We start from the raw sequence: 23,308 nt of genomic DNA on the forward strand, positions 1-23,308 counted from the left end.
CTAAGGGGAGGGTGACAAGCAGCTCCTGATTTTGAGGAGAATTGTTCGAGTCTGACATCTCACGCTTATGGTTGACAGATGTCGTAAGTGGCGGGCCAAACTCTGAAGACGAACGCCAAAACACTCTTGTAGGGGACGTGCCATTTTGAGTCCGCTAATGGTGTTGTGGTCGACTGCGGATAGGAACTCCAGAAAACCTAAACTAAACACCGTAATGAGTCTGCTAAAGGTTTTCTGGGGTAGGGCTGAGGCCGCTACCGTTGCTACGGATGGAGATCCGCTCAGGTTCTTTATTATAATAAACAAAAAGGATTCAACACCAATGGTTGAAAATCGGGATACGAATATAGAAAGAAACTCAAACAGAACTGAAGTTTATTTACAAGCTTATTAACAAAGATAAATGCAGAATGGTTTCCCCTATTTACATAACAAAATTAAATCTGACAATATGTAAATTTGGGAAAACAGTGCAGTAATGAAATACTTGCTGTTCAGTTTTGCAGCTGTTGAAATTAGTGCTCGAAGTGAGGGCTTCACAAAAGGGGACAGTAGAAACTTCAGACGGCCTCTTGACTTCGTACTACAGGAAGAAATGACTTAGTCTTGAAACTTGAAGGGCGGGTTACTCCTCAAAACCACTTGCAGGACGTTTCTTCTCTGAAAGGGTTACTTGACGTCGGGATATCTCTTTCTCTCTCTCTCCGACTACAAACTGCGGACTTTACTTATATCCGTTCACACACACTCTCATGCGTCCTCTTCCTCTTTTATCCTACATTGCTTCCTTCTTCTCTTATCTCTGATGATCTGATTCTCTCTATTTCCTCAGTCATTTATATATTTACGTCGATCTCGAGGCGGGGCTGAAAAGGACAGAGCTTAACCAGCGAACGTCATTGTCTCTTGACAGGAACTTTTTAGAAGGATCTAGATGAAGTGTTACTTTATAGTACGTGGCGTTCCTAACGGCGGGCCGCGTGCTGGCGTTCCATAATACACCTGAGGATTCTTGAACAACCATGAGAACAGACGCCCCCAACACATGCGGGAATTCCTCCTTGCTGCAGACCTACTCAAAGAAGATACATTTTCCTTTTCTTTAATATATGTTTCTTTGCTATAGAGTGATTACCTTGACACATTCCCCTGTGGCCGGATAACAAGCTTAAAAGCAAATGGCAAATCCCCCCCATATAAACTTAATCTATCTGGCTACCAAACCCACCCTCAGTCACACTTTCCTCTTTACACTACAGAATACAAGCAGGACAATTGACCTATACGTACACAGTACAAAAAAAACCAAACGTGTACTCACCCAACTCCAGATATTCCAGGTTGTGTTGTGCTGTCTGCCGGTCAAGGTCATGGAGATACCAATAACAACAAAGACCACAACCAAGAACCACAACACAACACCCAAAGGACCACAGCCTCACAACTCAACAGCACAACACCCAAGGACTACAACCCCACAACTCAACAACACAAAAAACAAGGAACACAACCACAACTCAACAACACAGCAAACAACAAGGAACTCAACAACACAACAACAAACAAGGAACACAACCACATCAAAAGACCACTGCACAAACAATCACCAAAAAAAAAACACACAAAAAGGTAACACACACACCCACTAACAACACCAAGGAATCTTTACAGCTCACCAACAACAACCCTCAACCATAACAACTCACACACAATCCAACAGAAACTCAAAACACAGAACTCTAAACTCCAACAGCACCAGCAGACAACCCAGAACCCACCAACAGCCAATTTAGTCATTAACCATCCAACCTTCAATTACCCTCTCTCTCTCTCTCTCACACACACACAGACGTTGTCAAATGGTGCTCCATAACTCCTCCATATTTCCTCCCCAGTTACATTTGACAACGTCTCCTTACACTCACCACACCCACATCCATGGATGCTCGGACGCAGGCCCCCTGGATCTTGTTTGAGGGCCCTCATACACACTCAGTTACACCGCCATCAGCTTCTCCCAGACCACTTCCAGTCAGACCCCCATTACCATCTCCCTCACCCCCATCCTCCCAGATCCCATTCACTATCTCATCAACCCCTTCTAACTCTTTTCCGAAAATCTCTGGTAACTCTGCCACCAAATCACTTGCCTCATTTACACTCTTGCCAAACTCCCGAAGAGACTTATTCATACTTCCAACTACATTCTTACCACCTGATTCCCTTCCTGGTGAAACTTCACTAAACCCTGACAATTCAAACCCACACACACTATATGTATTATTCCTCCCCTCAAAGTCATCTGTATTACATGCCTTATCCACCATTTTTACCCTAACATAACCCCTCAATCATGCAGCTCACTTTTCACCCTTTCATTCCATTTCCTTACCCTCTTCCGCTTTCTTCCATACTCGACCAACACTAACTGCCGATCTCCCAGACCCATTTGTTCACTGATGCTCAGCTCACACTTATTCATCCCAAGCCACTCTCATATCATATTCTCCCGAACATACTGTTGCATACTAGAGGACCCACCCAACTAAATCCCTTTTTCACTTAGTTTCCCGAATTCCCAGCCTGACTCATTCTCTTTTGCCCACACACACTCGCCACATGACCTTCCATTCCACATTCAACACACTTCGCATGCTGTTCTTTACACATCCTAGCATAATTGCCGTTCTTCCCACAATTGCCGCAAACCACATGCATACGGGAACCCCGACATCCACTAGCTATGTGCCCTGCCTGTCCACACCTTTAACATTTAATATTCCTATCTTTCTTACGCTCGCTCACCAAATGCCCCGTTTGCCCACACCCATGCTCCTAACGCCCACCAACATTCATTCTTCCTGTGTCCTGGCTTACCAAATCTATAACACTGCTGCTCTCAGTCACAACTAACTGACGCTACTCTTCTAACACTCGCACTCCTATCTCTTTTAGGGCTAGCTACACTCACATTACTTACCCTAACGCTCCTATCTACCACTCGCTTTGCCATTTGCCTCGGCCCTTCCAAAACTGCCTCCCTTTAGCTTTTAAACTCTGGTACAACCTCAGCTACTTCAGTCCTAACACTAACACTCCTATTCTCTCTCGTACCCCTATCTAACTCGTAGTCTTCTATGATTTCTAAAATGTTGTTCCACTTCAACCTTTCATTCGTCCATCGCATTTTCTCCTTACGTTTTAGATTTATAAACTCCTATACACTCTCTGGTACAGTCGCCAACAACTTCCGCACTAACTCCTTACACTCATTTATCCCTTCGTCCCCAAACTTTTTCCTGGCTAATGTTTAATATTTCCAACCTGCACACATACATTGACAGCGACTCACCAGCATTTATTCTTGCCTCTTCAAAATCTTGCTTTCTCCTATATCTAATGCTACTCTTTATCCTCTTTGCCTGTCCTACAGTCCTGGCTTTCACACCCTCATACGGCACATTCCCTATACTCATCATCGCCCCATACATACTCAACAAAAATCCTGTCAAAAAGTTACATAATTCTCTTGCCTAAACTTTTGTTATCCCCGTACTTAGCGTCACAATACTTCTCATATTCCTTTAAAAAGTACCCTATAATCACACTCACTCTCAATTTTGCTACTTCCATTCTGACCCTTCTTTCCCTCTTCTGAATACAGCGAGTCCACTTCCATACTCGCGTCCATACTCCTGATTATGCTCTTCTTACCCTTCTTTCTACCAACCTGTTTCCACTCACCACTATCTAAATCACTCTCAGCCCTTTCCCCAATGTATTCAGTCCTAGTCTCATCTTGTCCGTCACCCTTACTAACCTTCTTTCCCTTAGTCTTCTTTTCCTCAGCCCCCTTCTTATTCTTGTCCACAGGTTTATCCTTATCCTGTGTCTTCCCCTTCTTTCCCTTACTTATCACAACCAAATCACCTTCGTCACTCGAACCCTCATCCACTCGCTCTTTTTTTTTCTTTTTCTTTTTTTTTCTCACCACTCCTGGCCTGTCACAAGACCTAGTAGGCCTACCCCCTACAGCTCCCTCTCCCATGAATCCCTTCATCATTTCCTGCATCATCTCTTGCACTGCATTCATCATTACCCCAAATTTTTCGTCCATTTTCTCAACCATTCTCTCTTCCACTACTTTCACCTCTTCTTTCATTTCCACTTTGCACTCCTTAGCATTCCTCTCATTTCCTCTAACTTGCACTTCAGCTCCTCACACTCTGCCCTCAACCTCTCATTCTCCACTTCCAATCTTTCCTTGACTTCCCTTGCCAACCGCAACTCCTCCTTCAGCCTCTCCAGCTCTTCCAATCCTTCCATCCTCACTTTCTCCACCAATCACACAACTCAGTACCCCAATTGTCTTGCAGCTGCCGCACCAACAGTCCTTGTTTGGGCGCCAAAAAATAATTTGGCAGGATAACAAGCTTAAAAGCAAGCGGCAAATCCTCCCCACATAAACTTAATCTATCTGGCTACCAAACCCACCCTCATTCACACTTTCCTCTTTACACTACAGAATACAAGCAGGATAATTGACCTATACCTACACACAGAACAAAAAAAAAACAAACACATGTACTCGCCCAACTCCAGATACTCCAGGCTATGCTGTGCTGTCTGCTGGTCGAGGTCATGGAGATACCACCAACAACAAAGACCACAACCAAGAACCACAACCCCACAACTCAACAGCACAACACCCAAGGACTACAACCCCACAACTCAACAACAATATAAAAAACAAGGAACACAACCACAACTCAACAACACAGCAAACAACAAGGAACTCAACAACACAGCAAACAACAAGGAGCTCAACAACACAACAACAAACAAGGAACACAACCACAAAAAAAGACCACTGCACAAACAATCACCAACAAAAAAAACAACACAAAAGGCAACTCACACACCCACTAACAACACCAAGGAATCACTACAGCTCACCAACAACAACCCTCAACCATAACAACTCACACTCAATCCAGCAGAAACTCACAAGCACAACAAATCCACCAACACAGGCACAACAGCTCCAAATCAATTAACGTCAAACTTTATAACAACCAAACAACAAACAACAAACAAAAACACACAACTTAGCTGATTATCAATGCCGTCAACAGACTGCTCCTAACACTACTGATCATCACCAGGTCTCACCAAAGACTTACTAAAGACTAACTCAAAACACAGAACTCTAAACTCCAACAGCACCAGCAGACAACCCAAAACCCACCAACAGCCAATTCAGTCGTTAACCATCCAACCACCAATTACCTCCCTCTCTCTCTCTCACACACACACACACACACACACACACACACACACACACACACACACACACACACACACAGACGTTAAATGGAACTCCATACCGCCTCCATACCCCCACAAGAAAAACAAATGAAATAAACTGATTTAATTTTTTTTTAAAAGAGAAACAAGAATTAAACAATAAGGGAACAATTCTGCAGAAAACTTTAACTCACTTAAACAAGCACACTTCTCAATTCATTCACCCAACCATGCAAAAACAGAAAACGATCAAATGTCTACTCATTCTGAAAAATCTCTAGAGAGGTTATCAGCTATAACATTATTCTTTTCTCTCAATTTTTCCTTTTCTGAACTCTGATTAAAAACTTGAAAATTCTCAAGTACCTCAGAGTTTAACTCAAAACTAATTTTTTTCTGTGACACTGATACTACGGGCATGGGCGGTGACCACGGCGTGGGACGTTCGTTATAATTCTTGAGCAAGTTTACATGTGGCCACTTTGCTCTATGCTTACCCATATTGATTAAATAATTTAAATTTCCCCTCTTTTCTAAAATTGACAAAGGACCTTTGAACCTATAAGATAAAGAGGGTCCTTCTTCCTGGACTAATACTAAAACTTTATCTCCCACACAGAAACTTCTCTCTTTTGCTCTAAGATCATGTTTCCTTTTAGTTTCTCCTTGACTTACACTCTCATTTGCCTTCGCTAGTTGCCAAGCATCTCTTAAATTGTTTTTATAATACTCTAGATTAGTTATGTAGTCTTCTCTACCTTCTTTAAGCATTGAATTACATTTTAACATTTCCAAAGGACCTTTAGCGGTGTGACCGAAAACCAGCTTGAAAAGACTAAATCCTGTAGTGTCATTCGGTGCCAACTGTAAGCTAACAGAACAAAAGGTAACTTCTCTTCCCACTCCTGTTCAAAGTTATGCAGCCTCACAAGAGTCTTCTGTAATTACGGCTAGCCCAACTCCCTCTCTTGACTTGGAACCGTCTGTATAAATCTTATATGCACCATCATGAGTTGCATCATGTTCTAAGAATAAACTCTTTGCCATTTTATCAGAAATGTTCTTCTTGACCATAGTTTTGTTACAAACTTTTGCTTTAGGGATAAGCCATGGGGGGAATCTGGAGGCAACTAACTGAGAAACATTCTGATTTTTTAGAGTATCGTTATTCACTTCTTGATGTAGCCTTATCTGGAAGGGGACAGATGACCTTGGTTTAAATTTCCTGTTGTCAAGTTGGCGAATGACCTTATTGGAAGGATTTTGGAACGGCTTTTTACTCGCTTATGTAGCGCAGACCCAGTTCCTCCCGTCGTAAGTCAAGTGGCAGTTGGTGGGTATCTACATAAAGACTCTCAACAGGAGATGTTCAGAATGCACCAGAGCAAATTTGTAATACCATATTATGGACAATATTGAGGTCGTTAAGTTTGCTTTTACACGCTGAAGAATAAATCTGACACCCATAATCTAGCTTTGATCTACAAAGTACATCATAAAGTCTTAATAAACATTTCTTGTCAGCTCCCCACTCATATCCAGAGACTACTTTCTAAAGATTGAAAGATGCTTTAATTTTACATTTAAGGTTATCAATATGTTTGGTCCAGGTGAGTTTTGAGTCAAAAGTCATTCCCAAAAATTTGACATTGGCAGCATATGGTAAAATAGATCCGTCGAGTTTTAAATTAGGTATAACCTCTTGACGCCTGCTCCTTGAAAAGCGGATAGCAACATTCTTAATGGCTGAAAATTTAAAACCATTAATAGAGCATTAGCTATTGTTCATCGTACCGAGAAGAAGAAATTTGTTATATATTCGGATTCTAAAAGTGTTTTGGAGAGTTAATATTTGCAATACATCACATCCTTTGATTCTCCAAGCTCAAGAGTGGGTGTTTCGAATTTCTTGCAAACACAAAGCTGTTTCGTTCTGCTGGGTTCCTGCCCACGTAGGAATCAAAGGTAATGAAAAAGCTGATAGAGCAGCAAAAAGAGTATGTAATAAAAAATCACTGGATATCCATGAAGTTCCATACATTGATATGAAGTCTCCTATTCGAAGCTATATCCGCCACAAATGGCAGGAGCGATGGTCCTTAAACCTCCTTGCCAGAAACAAGAAGCTGAAGGCAATCAGACCTAATTTGAATTTTTGGCAGTCTTCGTTTCATAGAGACAGGAGGACCGAGATTGTTTTAATGAGACTTCGTATCGGCCATTCCCGATTGACACAGCATTATACTTGAAGGAAGTGAGGCTCTAGTCTGTGCTCGCTGTAGCTGCCAGTTGACAGTTGAGCATATTCTGGTTTGTTGCCCAGTGTATGGTGCTGCCTGCAGGAAATTCGGTCTTTCAGGGAAACAACTTTCTTATATTTTAGGAGATGATGATGATGTCAATAATCTTGTAAAGTTCTTAAAAGAGATTGATATATACTATAAAATTTGACTTATTTTATTAATATGTAATTTTACCTTTCACCTAATAAACACAAGTGTATGCAGTTATACTTTTAATTGTATTTTAATATAGAAAAATTATATAATTTTTTTTTAAAATTATATATATATATTTTTTTAATGAAATAAGGTTTTTAAGTTTCATTCACATCAGATTATCATCACGTTCAATTACATTTCATTAATTATCAGATTATATATTTCATTCCATTACGGCGCTGAATGACCATAATAGGTCCAGTGCTTGCGCTTGTCCCTAAATTTCATAATCCATCCATCCATCCATCATGTTCAAAGTTATTTCACAGTTTTTGTAAACAACTCTTTACACCTTCTGCTTGGCTGTCACTGTCACCACTGATAGAGTCAGATGTCTTAGCCACACTCACGCTAAGATCAACCTCGCCACCTCCTATCACACTTGTTCGAATCCATGAACTCACACTCGTTCGAATTCACGAACAAACTATGACCGTAGTCTATGTCTGTATCTAAATCTGACCTAGTTACTACTATTTCAGGCACTGGAATCTCACTCACAACAGGATTCACATACTTGGATAAAGCTAAGTCATTACTGACAAAAATGTCAACACCATCAATGGGCAAACTGTCAACAACTGCTAGTTTCGCTTCTCCTGACACTACCTGACTTTCCAAGTTTACCTTCAACAAAGGACAAACAACACAAGTATTTGAAAATCCACCTAACATGACTTTTTCTTCCCTATTGATTTCTGCCTTGTTTGGCACTCTCTCTCACTTAATTAGGGAGACAGCAGCTCCTGTGTCCCGAAGCAAGACTATTTCTCTCGAATCTTCTCCTCCAAGAGAGGAAACTACACCTTCTGACAAATTCACCAAAAAATGTCCTAGTTTCTCTCATCACATTATTCCTACTTGACAAAAGGTTAACTAGAGACATTGGTTTCTTAGCGTACTTCCTTTCTATTGCACAATTTCTCGCTAAATGCCCTTTCTCATTACATTGAAAATGAGTCAGTTCTGAACAACTAAATGTCCCTTAATTCTTACAAACCTTAGGCGTTTGACCAGGTTTTGCGCATGCATAACAGTAATAGTCACTTTTATTCCCATTGCTATTACTAGAACTGAAACCTTTACTGCTTTGTACTTTACCAGAAGAAGGATCATTTCGCTTCTTAATGACACTTAAATTATGAGTCAAACTATATTCATCTGCTAACCTAGTTGCTCCTGCAAAAATACTTCTTGCCTATCTTCTATATAAAGCTTAATCTCAGGGGATACATGATCTGTGAAGTTCTCTAGCAATACTAAGCTCTTCAGACTGTCAAAATCATCAACTTTAGCAGAAGTTAACCAATCAAGAAACAGCCTTTCTAACCTCTTACAGTATTCTACATACGTAATATTCTTGTCCTTCCTCAAACTTCTAAATTTCTTATGGTATGCCTCCGGTACTAACCTGTATGCACTAAGAACAGTTTCTTTCACAATATCATAATCATCACATTCCTCCTTAGACATGCAACTATACAGTGGTCCCCTCGTATTCGCGGGGGATGTGTACCAGACCCCCCCGTGAATAGTTAGAACCCGCGAATGTTTGGAACCCCTATGAAAATGCTAAAAACAGCCTATTTTGTTAGTTAAAACTCAAGAAAAACCCACTAAAAATGTTTGTACTTGGTTTTTTTAATAGTTTTATCACAAAAAGTGCATTTTATGATGAAATTCATAAAAAAAAACAGGAATTTGTGGATATTTGTAATAGAAAAATACCGCGAATGCGCGAATTTTCCGCGAATAATGCGGGGAAACGTTCCCCAGAGAAATCCGCGAATGTGTGAGTCCGCGAATCTGGAGAACTCAAATACGGGGGGTCCACTGTACACAGTAAGGGACCTACCACATTTCTTTAGGAGAACCTACTCTTTCCATTAACTTCCCAAAACACATGATATATGTCTTTACATCTTCCTCATCAAACTTTAGTACTAAATTCAGCACTGCAGTCATACCTAAACCATCAGCTCCATTTTTGTTCTCGCCTGTTTGACCGTTAAGAGTACTTTACCTTAAACGAGCGATTTCCAACTAATGCTTACGTTCCTTCTCTTCCTGCTGCATTATCATTTCTCTCTCTTGCTGCATTCTCATTGCTTCTCTCTCAGCTGCTCTTTCCTCTCTCTCGGCCACTCTTTCATCTCTCTCATACTTTTCTCTTTCTTTCCTTTCAATATACTCATGTAGATCATTCCCCTCTAGACCTAGATGCTTACCAGACTCAATAAACTCTTTCACCATCTCACTCATTCTGGTTCTTTCTGTATTCTCCCTGTTTCAATCTGTTGCAGTGCCGAATGTCCTGGCAAGGTCGCCAACTGTTGCGGACTGAGATCCGCTTAGGTTCTTTATTATAATAAACAAAAAGGATTCAACACCAACAGTTGAAACTCGGAATACGAATATAGAAAGAAACTCAAACAGAACAGCAGCTTATTTACAAGCTTATTAACAAAGATAAATGCAGAATGGTTTTTCCTATTTACATAACAAAATTAAATCTGACAATATGTAAAATGGAGAAACAGTGCGGTAATGAAATACTTGCTGTTCAGTTTTGCAGCTTCAACAGTGCTCGAAGCGAGGGCTTCACAAAAGGGGACAGTAGAAACTTCAGACGGCTTCTTGACTTCCTACTGCAGGAAGAAATGGCTTAGTCTTGAAACTTGAAGGGCAGGTTACTCCTATATGCAGAAGCCAGGTACTATGTCGTACCTCTAAGTAAATGGGGATACAATCCACAATGACGTAAATTCCTCTTGTAGATTAAAATATATATTACTTGTATAGGATTAAAGCTTTCGACCATCAACTGTGGTCTTGTTCACTAAAGTGTGATATGTCACCTCAAGGAACTGACAAGAAAGAGCACAAACATTTGAAAAAACAACGGTTAGGAAACAAGCTAGTTCAAATTATGAATGATCAGGCGGTTGAGCCCTCGTTCTTTCCAGAATTCGTCTTGATCTTCGTGGGGGAATGTTTCTATTGTCAACTGCTTGTTCTATGGTGGTTGGGTGGTTAGTTGGAGAAATGACCTGAGTGGAGTAAACAGAGAGAACAGCATCGTTATTGGCACATATATTTCTAAAGTTTGAAATTTTCCCTTTCCTACATATCTCCTCACAAATAGATGTATTTTCTGTAATGCCAGTATTTCCTGCAAAGGTCTCGTTTTAATGAAATTAACGCCCCTTCTACTACTCGTCTCAAAGTCCGGTCGTTACATGCAAAAACAACCTTTGTACCTTTAAAATTTATTGCGTGGTTTTTCTCCCATGTATGTTGCGCAATTGCACTGTATGAAATTTTTATACTACAGTCTCTATCTAAAGCTAGATCGATGTTTTACGCCCCTCGTGATATAACTGAAAAGGCAGATTTTAAGGCATCTCTTGCTCTTCCTTATAATAGAGAACTTAATAAATTTTCTAGGCAGCTAAAGAAAAAAAAGAAACGGCTTCAACGTAGTTTTTCAGTACAACAGTACAATCAAGAAGAAACTCATTAAAAATAACCCAGGTAATAGAGAGAATGTAGGAGTATATGTAATACCCTTGTAGTGATTGCAATGAATGTTACGTGGGAGAAAGCGGACGTTCCATTGATAAGAGAAGGGAAGAACACGTTGCTGCTTGCAGAAGGGGAAGTTCATACAGTGCAATTGCGCAACATACATGGGAGAAAAACCACGCAATAAATTTTAAAGGTACAAAGGTTGTTTTTGCATGTAACGACCGGACTTTGAGACGAGTAGTAGAGAAGGGGCGTTAATTTCATTAAACGAGACCTTTGCAGGAAATACTGGCATTACAGAAAATACAGCTATTTGTGAGGAGATATGTAGGAAAGGGAAAATTTCAAAACTTTAGAAATATATGTGCCAATAACGATGCTGCTTCCTCTCCTGTTTACTCCACTCAGGTCATTTCTCCAACTAACCACCCAACCACCATAGAACAAGCAGTTGACAATAGAAACATTCCCCCACGAAGATCAAGACGAATTCTGGAAACGAACGAGGGCTCAACCGCCTGATCATTCATAATTTGAACTAGCTTGTTTCCTAACCGTTGTTTTTTTCAAATGTTTGTGCTCTTTCTTGTCAGTTCCTTGAGGTGACATATCACACTTTAGTGACAAGACCACAGTTGATGGTCGAAAGCTTTATCCTATACAAGTAATATATATTTTAAACTACAAGAGGAATTTACTTCATTGTGGATTGTATCCCCATATATTTTTATATATTTATATATATATTTATATTATATATATATATAATATATATATATAGATATATATATATATATATATATTATATATATATATATATATATATTATATATATATTGTATTATATATATATATATATAATATATATATATATATATATAATATATAATATATATATAAGATATATATTATATATATAATATATATATATATATATAATATATTATATATATATATATATAGATATATATATATGATATATATATATATATTATATATATATATATATATTATATTATATTATATTATATATTATATATAATATATATTATAATATATATATATATATATTATATATTATATATAATATATCTATATATATTATATATATATATATATATATATATATATATATATATATATATATATATATATATATATATACATATAATATATTATATTATATATAGTATATATATTATATTATATATATATATTATATCTATTATATATGATATATATTTATAATATATTATTATAATATATATATAATATAATATTATATTAATATATATTATATATATATATATTATATATATATATTATATTATAATAGATTAGAATATTAAATAATATAATATTAGATAATATATAAATATTAGATATTATATATAATAGAATTAATATATATTAGATATTAGATATATATATATATATATTTATATATATATATATTTATATATCTACTAATATCTATTTATTATAATATTATATATAATTATATTATATATTATATTATATTATATATATATATATAAGATTATATCTAATTATATATATATATTTAATATATAATAGGTATATTATATGAATAACTTGATCACGAAGTTATATAAACCATGATGCTATGTATAAATAAAGGTTTTTTTGCCACGAAGGAAAAAATGAAAAAGCGAGATAGCCAAGTACTTTCGGTCCTCTTAGGACCCTTTACTGAGGGAAACTGATTTCACAAAGAACAACATAGTCAAAAGAAGGCTTAATATACAAACTGACACTACCAGATTAGCCATAAGGGCGATTTTCACTCTACAGATAGGAGGAGTTGCCAGAGGCTAGCCACACCTTGAAGGATACCTGCAGTAAACAAGTGATTCTTCCAGAAAAGAGTACATTTTGAAAAAAACACGGGAGCATATACAATTTAGTATCATGAATTTTTACACAATTTTTCCCAACAAAAAATTATTATTAATGAAAAAACGAAAGAAAATATAAATATATATATATATATATATATATATATCAAGCAAGAGAAAGAGGGAGAGAGAATATCGAACCAAGAGAGAGAGACGAGGAGAGAGAGAGAAGAGAGAGAGAGAGGAGAGAGAGAGAGAGAGAGAGAGAGAGAGAGAGAGAGAAATAACTATATACATGTGGGAGTAATTTATTAGTTGTTAATTTTTTTTTTGAGGTCCTTCATAAACATCTTACAAATATATGGGTCCAAATGGTACATTCCCAGACTAAGATTTAGGTTGTTTTTATTAGTGATTTGTATAATTGCCGATTCCAGTAAATTTCTTCTTGAAAAATAATCATTAGATCTAGCAATTACCGAGGTATCACCCCAATTAATACAATGAGATTTTTCACTCAGATGGATAAACAGTGCAATTTGAAGTATGGGGTGTTCTAACTGAATACATATGCTGCTTAATCCGAACATGTTTAATGTTAATGTAGTGTTCTCTTATAACAATACCATTAAAGATATGCTAATTAAGAATAGTCCTGTACAAATAACAACATCATTTACAAAATTCCTTGTAAGGATTGCCCATCGTTTTACGTTGGTCAGTGTAGTAAAAATTTATGTGTTCGGATTAAGCAGCATATGTATTCAGTTAGAACAGCCCAGACTTCAAATGCACTGTTTATCCATCTGAGTGAAAAATCTCATTGTATTAATTGGGGTGATACTCGGTAATTGCTAGATCTAATATTATGTTTTCAAGAAATTTACTGGAATTGGCAATTATACAAATCACTAATAAAAAAAACCAAACCTCAATCTTAGTCTGAATGTATCATTTGGACCCATATATTTGTAAGATGTTTATGAAAGGACCTTAAAAACAAAAAGAACAACTAATAAATAGTCCTAACAAAAATGTATTATTGTTATTATTTCTCTCTCTCTCATTCTTCTACTCTCTCTCTCTCTCTCTCGCTTCTCTCTCTCTCTCTCTCTCTCTTTCTCGTGCTCGTATATATATATTTATATTTTCTTTCCTCTTTTCATTAATAATAATTTTTGTTGGGAAAAATTGTTGTAAAAATTCATGATATTAAATTGTATATGCTCCCGTGTTTTTTTTCAAAATGTACTGTTTTCTGGAAGAATCACTTGTTTACTGCGGGTATCCTTCAAGGTGTGGCTAGCCTCTGGCAACTCCTCCTTTCTGTAGAGGTGAAAATCGCCCTTATGGCTAATCTGGTAGTGTCAGTTTGTATATTAAGCCTTCTTTTGACTATGTTGTCTTTGTAAAATCAGTTTGCCTCAGTAAAGGGTCCGAATAGGACCGAAAGTACTCGGCTATCTCGCTTTTCATTTTTGTTTTTTTCCTTCGTGGCAAAAAAACCTGTATTTATATATATACATATATATAGATATATATATATATATATATATATATATAATATATTATTTTGTATGTATATACTATATAGTATATATATATATATATATATATATAATATTATGTATGTATATATATATATATAATATATATATATATATATATATATATATATATATATATATATATATATATATATGTGTGTGTGTGTGTGTGTGTGTGTGTGTGTGTGTGTGTGGTGTGTGTGTATAATATATATAAATAATATTATAAATAAAATATAATATATATATACTATTAATATATATAATATATAATACTATATATATAATAATATACTATATATATATATATATAGATATATATATATTATATATTTAATTATATAATTATTATATTATATATATATATATATATATATAGATATATATATATATATATATATATATATATATATATTATATATATAATATAGTATATGATTTTATAGTATATATTATATATATATATCTATATATATTTATATATATATATATAATATATGATATAATCTTAAATATATATATATTAGATATATATATATATATATATAATAATATATAACATTTATACAGTCTAAGAAGGGGATAACATAGCATTTTGAATAGGTTAGATATATAATATTACATAATATATATATATAGATTATATATATATAAGATAATATATATATAGCTACTCAAAACGCATATATCCCCTCTTAGACTGTATAAAATGTTATAAATGTGTGATGTGTTTTCAGATTTTGCATAACATAATATAAAAAGAATATATAACGTAGCAAAGCAAAAGAGAGAGAGATTATCTTTGTCCGTTCGAAGCCAGAGTTGTTTTTCAAATCCTGTCAACACATTTGATTAGAGACATCGAGGTCTTCGCTGTGTTTCAGGAATTCTGTCATCACATCTGATAGGGACTTTTGCTCAAGTCTTTTTCGGTCGAGTACGTGTCTTTGTTGAACAGACTGATTTCATACGCGTACCTCTTTGTTAAAACCACGTGCAGATTTCACAGTTTGTCTGTAAAGTTGCGTCACTTTTCGAAGCTTCTGGAAAGAATTGTGTCCCAAAACGTTTTGTCATCTCCACTGTCCAGCTTTCGTAAGGACAAGGGTTTTCATTACATCTTAGAACCGCATTCCGTTCAGACATTCTCTCTCTCTCTCTCTCTCTCTCTCTCTCTCTCTCTCTCTCTCTCTCTCTCTCTCTCTCTCTCTCCCCACACTTGAGATTATATTAACGTAACGATTTCATACTTACTGAATGGTCACTCGTAACTTTTAGATTTTGGATTTGATATTTCTTAGAGTTTATTTAGTATTATTTAGTGTTTTTGTGGAATCTGAACAAACATTGTGTGTAACGGCGCCTGTTTTTGTGAGTGTGAAACAAGCTGCAGCAAAGAAAGAAAACTGGTATACCAAGAATGTAAAGTGTGTTATATTTTTATTAGTTGCAACTAATATCTAATGGTTATGATGGTTTGGTAAGAAACTAATAACTATTGGTTACAAGGGTTTAGAGAACTAATAACTAATAGTTACAATGGTTTGAGTGAAAAGATTTAAATTTTTATACATTGCAAATGTTTGTGTTTTGGGTTTGTTTCATTTGAAGTGCATTTATCCATTTTCTTATTGAAGTGTTGTGTTTTTATTTTATATTCTGTGTGATTAATACTTTTTGCAATTTTGGTATTTTCCACATTTTTCTGTGTTTTCATTTGCATTCACAATTTAATTATCGTAGTTATTTTCATTACTTAATTATTGCAACTTAGTTATTTTCATTACTTAATCATTGCACATTTAATTGAATTTAACACTTGAGAATTAATTTGCATTTACTTAGAATTCTTTTCAAGTTTCATTGTTGTTTAGCACTTGTGAATTAATTTCCAAATTTCAATTATTGCCTAACACTTTTGAATTTCAATTGAATTAATTTTCTTGAATTTTGTGATAAATTAATTTTGATTTAATTTGACTTAATTGATTCAAGAATTAATTGAACTTTACTTTGTTTTCAAGTAACAGTAATTTTCCCTGATATTGTGAATTTCACTTATAATTTTGAGTTTAATAATAAATTTTTGTATATAAAATTTTTATAAGTATTTTATTTGTAACCAGTATATTTGCATTTAATTATGATTATATTGATGTTAGGTAGAAACATAGTGGTAAATGATCTGTTTTCCTTCAATTAGCTTGAAGTGACTTAGAACCGGGGAAGTACTTAGACTTTTGAGATCAGGGAAATACTTAGAATTTTAAAGTTGTTGATGGAGTGATGCCCTTTGATTAATTTAATTACTTACACAATTACCTCACACCTGTTTTAATGGACTTAGTCTGATTTTCTGCAATACTGGTAAGTTGTTAAGGGATCAATGTTGCCTTTAGAGTATTCAGTTGTTTAGTACCTGTGATGAGGATTCAGGTGTCTGGCTGTTGTGAGGTAACAATTAACCCTTTAACGCCGATTGGGCGTATTAAACGTTGATATAATTTGTCTGTTGGGTGGCGATTGGACGTATGGTACGTTGATAGAAAAAAATTTATTTAAAAATTCGCGGAAAAATAGTTATAGGCCTACTAGGCGAAAACTTTTGAATCACGCTTTGGGGGATGTTGGGAGCTCACGGATCAAGGAGTTGTTTTGTTTACAATCATTACCCAGGCGGACAAGAGCGAATTTCTGTCTTCTCGCACTAAAAAGTATCAGCGACACATCTCGGAAATTATTTCGTCACTTTGACATCATTTTTGCACCATTTTATATTTCATGTAGAATACAACAAAAAACAACTCATGGTTGTAGCTTTTATGAGTTTTGAAATATTTTCATATAAATAACGATAAGTTCCAAAATTTCAACCTTCGGTCAACTTTGACTCTACCGAAATGGTAAAAAAACACAATTGTAAGCTAAAACTCTTATATTCTAGTAATATTCAATCATTTACCTTCATTTTGCAAACAAATTGGAAGTCTCTAAGCACAATATTTTGATTTATGGTGAATTTATGAAAAAAAAATTTCCTTACATCCGCGTGGTAACTCTTCCGAAAAAATCAGAAGTTACTATCTCAAATGCTGTTGTCTGGTTCAAGCCCTTAAAGTTTGTCACGTACTGAGGAACTTTTACCACGTCCAAGAATCGTATTTGGTTTCTCCTAGGTGTCCATCTCGTTCCATTTCCAAAGTGCAATTAGTTTCTTCTTGTGAGGGGTTATTAGTCAAGTGTCGGTTGGTTCTTCATCGCTTTTGGAGCCTTTGAGTTGTGCTTCGCGTCCAAGGGCTCAAAGTATCACGGATGGCTACTCTTCGGCTTTCTGGAGGAATTTTTCGGTATTGGCGATCTTGGAGCTGGTTATTTGAGGGTTGGTGTGGGCTTTCACAATGCTTTACCTTAGGAATTTTCAGGTTCTTCAGAAAAAGGTTACTCACTGGGTCCTGTTGTTATGGTCACTTGTTTTATAATTAGCTTGGAATCTTTAAGATGTTAGAAGTTTAGGTAGTCATTGGTAGTCTAAATGAACTAGAGAGTTTCTGTTGGTCAAGCTTAGACTGAGTGTATTAGCTGGATTAACAAAATTTTAATGGATGTGGGATCAATCTAATTCAGCCTGACCTGTCCACAGAGCATACCCAGGTAACTCATTATCAACCTACCATATATAAATGTATGTATCTCACCTAGTTATGTAACTCAGTAGGTGAGGATGTTTACAAAGAAAGAACCTCAACATCAGTGTTGAGTCTAAGGTATCATAGAGCCAGAAGTACCTCCCATGTGGTAATCTGTACAGTGGTACCTCGACATACAAAAGTCCCAACTTACAAAAAATCCAAGTTACGAAAGCAAATACGAAGATTTTTTTGGCTCTACATACGAAAATAGTTCAGGTTACGAAAGGTTGTTGCTGTAAAGTCCCGAGATTCGCCCGGACCACCGAGAACAATTTTAAAACTCGCGCACCACCAATCGAGTAGACTCGCCACCATCCTCCCGCTCTCCCATTGGTTCCTGATGCTAGTCACTGCCGTAAGATCCTGTTCTCCTATTGGTCAGTATCTACCCCATGTGCTCTATGTATTCTATTGGTAAAAGGATGCTGTAAATTTAAAAACTTTTTCATGCAATACATTTAATAAAAAAAAAAATTAGGTAAAGATAGAATAAAGAATAGAAATGAATGGTTATTATACTGTTTGGTAGTTTCAATAGTGGAAGAGAGATAATGAAAATTTATGATTGATTACTAAACTGTGTGCTAGGTAAAAGTGGTTGCTTGGCGATCGTTCGGGACTCGTAGTGCTGAATGTAAACAAAAGGTTGGAAGCTTATTTTGTTTGTTTGTGTGCATATTATAATTAATGATTAATTAATAATATTGAAATGAGTACATACTGATATTATATACATTTTATTGGCATATTCTAAACTTTTAGCTTCTTAGGTTTAGTTGTCAGAACGCCATAGACTATGGCTTACAGTTAGCAAACCTGCTAACATAGGCTAGGCTTATTGCTAAGGGACATATGCTAAAGTCCTAATATACGCAGTAAAAATTGGGTTGAACATTACATGCAGTTGAATATTACTCAAGTATGTACAGTATTTTACCTTTTTGGAGTCATATTTCTTCCGTCGGATCGGCGTCGTAACCCTAGAACATGTGTTGTAAGCCTGGAAATATAATTTACTGGGGTGTTTTTGTAGGGCTTGGAACGAATTAGGCAATTTACATGTAAAATGCGGTTCAAGATACGAAAAGCTCCGGTTACAAAGGCCACCTTGGAACGGATTAATTTTGTATCCTGAGGTACCACTGTACTTCTTATTCATGGAGGTAGAAACAGATCTCCTCACTTAGTGTCCAACTCAGTAGGTGAGGATGCTGGCAGAGGAAGTACCTTACTGTCAGTGTTGAGTCCAAGGTACTGCCTGAGTCTGAAGAACCTCCCATGTGGTATTCTATGCCTCTCATGTACAGAGAGGAAGCGGTGAACCTCCCATGTGGCTATTCAGCCTCTCATGAACGGAGGAAAAGTTGAGTGTGAAGGACCTTCGAATTCTCCACTGCTCACTGACGCAGATAACTGTGCTGAAGAAGTTGAAATTATTCCAACATGACCATTGGGATCTGCCTAACCTCAAGGACCTAAAGAAACAATAAATTGGGTGTTCAGGGAGTGTATTGCAATATGAAGTTTTCATAATAAAACTAATATTGTAATACTTACCTGAATGCCTAAATTAGCCAGATTAACAAAATTTTAAAGGAGGTGGGATCAATCTAATTCACCCTGACCTGTCCACAAAGCATACGCAGGTAACTTGATTATCAACCTACCCATATATATATATATATATATAATAATTATAATATATTAGATATATATATAATATATTTAATTTAGTATAATATAGATAATATATAATATATATGATATATTATACATAATATATATATAATATATATATATTATGTATGTATGTTAAATGTATGTATGTAATGTTATGTATGTATAGAATCTCCATCCTCACCTAGTTAACTAACCTTGGTACAGGGTAAGGAATTCAGGTGTTCAAGGAGTGTATTAGCAATATGATAAGTTTTCATAATAAAACTAATATTGTAATACTTACCTGAACACCTGAATGATTCCCACCCTCCTCCCCACTTGAATTTGATAGTGAATGATTCAGTTGAGGAGACAGGCCTCTGATGGCAGGTATTTGCAGCAGCATTGCCAACGGTAATACAGGTAACTCATTTGACTAGCATGAGTAACGCTGACAGTTAAAATTGGGTAAATCTGTGGGGATATAGTTCAGGCTGGCCAGTGACCTGGGCTAACTCAGGTGTTCAGGTAAGTATTACAATATTAGCTTTATTATGAAAACTTCATAACTCACTTTAGTCTTTTGTAATACCTGTATGCAGTATGGGGAAATGAGTTTGAAGCCATGTGGCCTTTTTTATATGATTCCAAGAGCTAGATGACTTGGAATTTATCATTAATGCTTATTGTACAGTATGTTGATTATTTTATTTTGAGTCCGTATCTTTTCATGGAGAAACTTTGACTGAATTTTTTGCTATTTATGATGTGGAGGAATATTTTTAGGACATATTTTGTTTTCAAGGGGCTTTGAAGTGGGTGAGGAAAAATCTACAATTTATGTACAGTATTTGTCTATTTTTGTTCTGCAAACGTGATCAGTTAGCCTCCTCAGCCTTGAACTTTTCTTCAACTTTGTATTTGACAGGTATTTTTATTTTTATTGATGATCTTTTTTGTAATGTCTTATTTAATTATTTTTATTCTGATGTCTTTCATTTCCACAGAAATAGAGAGGAGGCTCAGGCTGCCCTTGCAAAGCATAAGCCAACCCATGTTATTCACTTAGCTGCCATGGTTGGAGGCCTCTTTAGAAATCTGAAATACAACAGTGACTTTTATGTAAGTTACTTGTGAAGTGTCTTTTCTACAGTGTAAGGTGCTCAGAGAGAGTCACAGTACACTTTAACTGAAGTAGTTATGTTATTTAAAAGCAATGCAATTTTAAGTTCTGTGCACAAATAGCTACTCAAGTAAAGCAAGAATATTTATGAGTTGGAATATCTCTTATTTGTAAAATTCTATTGGATATCAAGGGAAAGTTGTGAGAATGAAGGAAGGCAGTAAAAATCATATAAGTTCTTTCCCATTTATAACTTGCATGAAACAAGTGTCAGACAACTATACCTATTCAAGAATTAACTCTAATTAGTATTTAGTATAGTAACTTTTGCTTAGTTAGTACAGTCAGTTTTTCTTTTTACTAACAGTACCTGTGATTATTGTAATTGTTCATGTATATTTTCTAAGTTTTGTAATGTAATTCATGTAGGAGATTTATACTCGGTGTTGTGACTTTTAATGTCCATCATTTATTTCTCAGAAAATGAACATTGACTGGACTTAGTATTGTCACTGTAGGTAATTCGATTCTATACTCTGTTTTTTTCCATCTGTCCATCTGCCTGTGGTGTTTTCACTTGATAACACTGCGTCCCGGGCTTTACATAGTTACGCTATGTGTAAGTTTTAGGGAAATAAAAGGATTTCTGGGTGTACATTTGCAACTGAAAAGTGTTTTAATAATTTACTGTATGCGAATTAAACCGTTAATATTTGAAATAAGATATTATCTAAAGCCCGGGACACAGTGTTACCATGCATATACACCACAGGTGGATGGACAGATGGAAAAAAACAGAGTATAGTCATACTATCAGTTACTAAAGTGCATATTCAGTACAGGCAGTCCCCAGTTATTTGGGGTGGGGGGGGGTTCTGTTCCAGGTTGGGTGCTGGTAAGCGAAAACTGCCATTATTCGAAACTAGGGAATTTATGGAGCTTATGGCACCAATATACGAATGGTTAATGGCGTCGATAACCGATTAATAGCGCCCCTGCTAGGTATGCTAAGGCGCCATAACTCTATTAGCAGCGTGTTTTGTCACCATAAATCACCAATTTTATTACATAAGACAAGTGCCATAAAACTGGATTGCCATGTACCGAGTCCGCCGATAACCGGGGACTGCCTGCAGTCGTTTCAGCATTTTGCACAAAAGGTGATTTATGCAAAAGAGTAATGGTACTATCTGACAAGTGGTAAAATGTGTACCTTGCTTAGAAAATAGATGCTGTCTGTGTATTCTTGTTTGGAAAACTTAGCAACAGGAATAGTTTACATGTTTTCACATTGTTTAGTACTTACTATGCATAGTACAGTACCTTACAACTGGTCAAATATATATCGTGCATGATAAATATAAGCTTTCTGTGCATGGAAGCAGTCAGTCTATAGTGATATACCTATGGAGAACACTTTACCCTTTTTATTAACTGTTTTGTTGGAATACTGTACTATACAGTCAGCTCACGAAGTATTGGCGTAGTTTCTTAATTCATCTTTCGTTATGGAAATATTGCTGTATGCAGGTGCTAGGTGATAATGTATCTAAATATTTCCTTTCAAAAATGTTATACTTGAAATAAATTAAATTAAAATTGAGTAGATTTATTCAATGTATCAAAGATAAATATTTTGCAAAGTAAGGAAAATATATACCCATGAGTCCACAAATTCTAATTTTATTCTCAACTCTAACTCCATGACAGCATAAGCATTTTGAAATTAACTTTGTAGTCACTTGAGTCTAGACTCAACGTATCGTACTGTACTGGGGTATCGTCATTTCGTCTCCTAAAGCCGATAAATAATACACTAAGGCGTCAATATTCTTTAACAGCAATTGGTAATTAAACTAGTTTTGTCTTTGATCAATAAAATAATTTGCATGACACATTTAGAGGGTCTAAATTTTACTTCTGATTTTCACACATGATTAGCCTGTATACTCTCTCGGATACGTAATGTGAATGAATATTTAAATTGACAAAATCTATATTAATCTGGTGTATCTGATTATTCCTGTAATTTTTTTTCTGGGGGGCCCATGTTCTTTTTTCTTATCCTTTTCTTAATAACAAACAAAAACTGGCC

The 23,308-nt window shown here is 35.6% G+C and overlaps 1 protein-coding gene across 1 annotated transcript in view; it reads left to right on the forward strand.

The window, feature by feature from the left end:
- LOC135215693 (GDP-L-fucose synthase-like) overlaps positions 1-23,308 on the forward strand; it is a gene marked incomplete in the record, with an annotated part of 165,879 nt that overhangs the window by 9,103 nt on the left and 133,468 nt on the right. Inside the window, 1 exon segment of the mRNA XM_064250643.1 lies at positions 21,098-21,212. Coding sequence (XP_064106713.1) covers positions 21,098-21,212 — 115 coding nt within the window.

The sequence above is a fragment of the Macrobrachium nipponense genome, chromosome 5 (genome assembly GCF_015104395.2).
Source record: "Macrobrachium nipponense isolate FS-2020 chromosome 5, ASM1510439v2, whole genome shotgun sequence".
NCBI classification, from domain to species: domain Eukaryota; kingdom Metazoa; phylum Arthropoda; class Malacostraca; order Decapoda; family Palaemonidae; genus Macrobrachium; species Macrobrachium nipponense.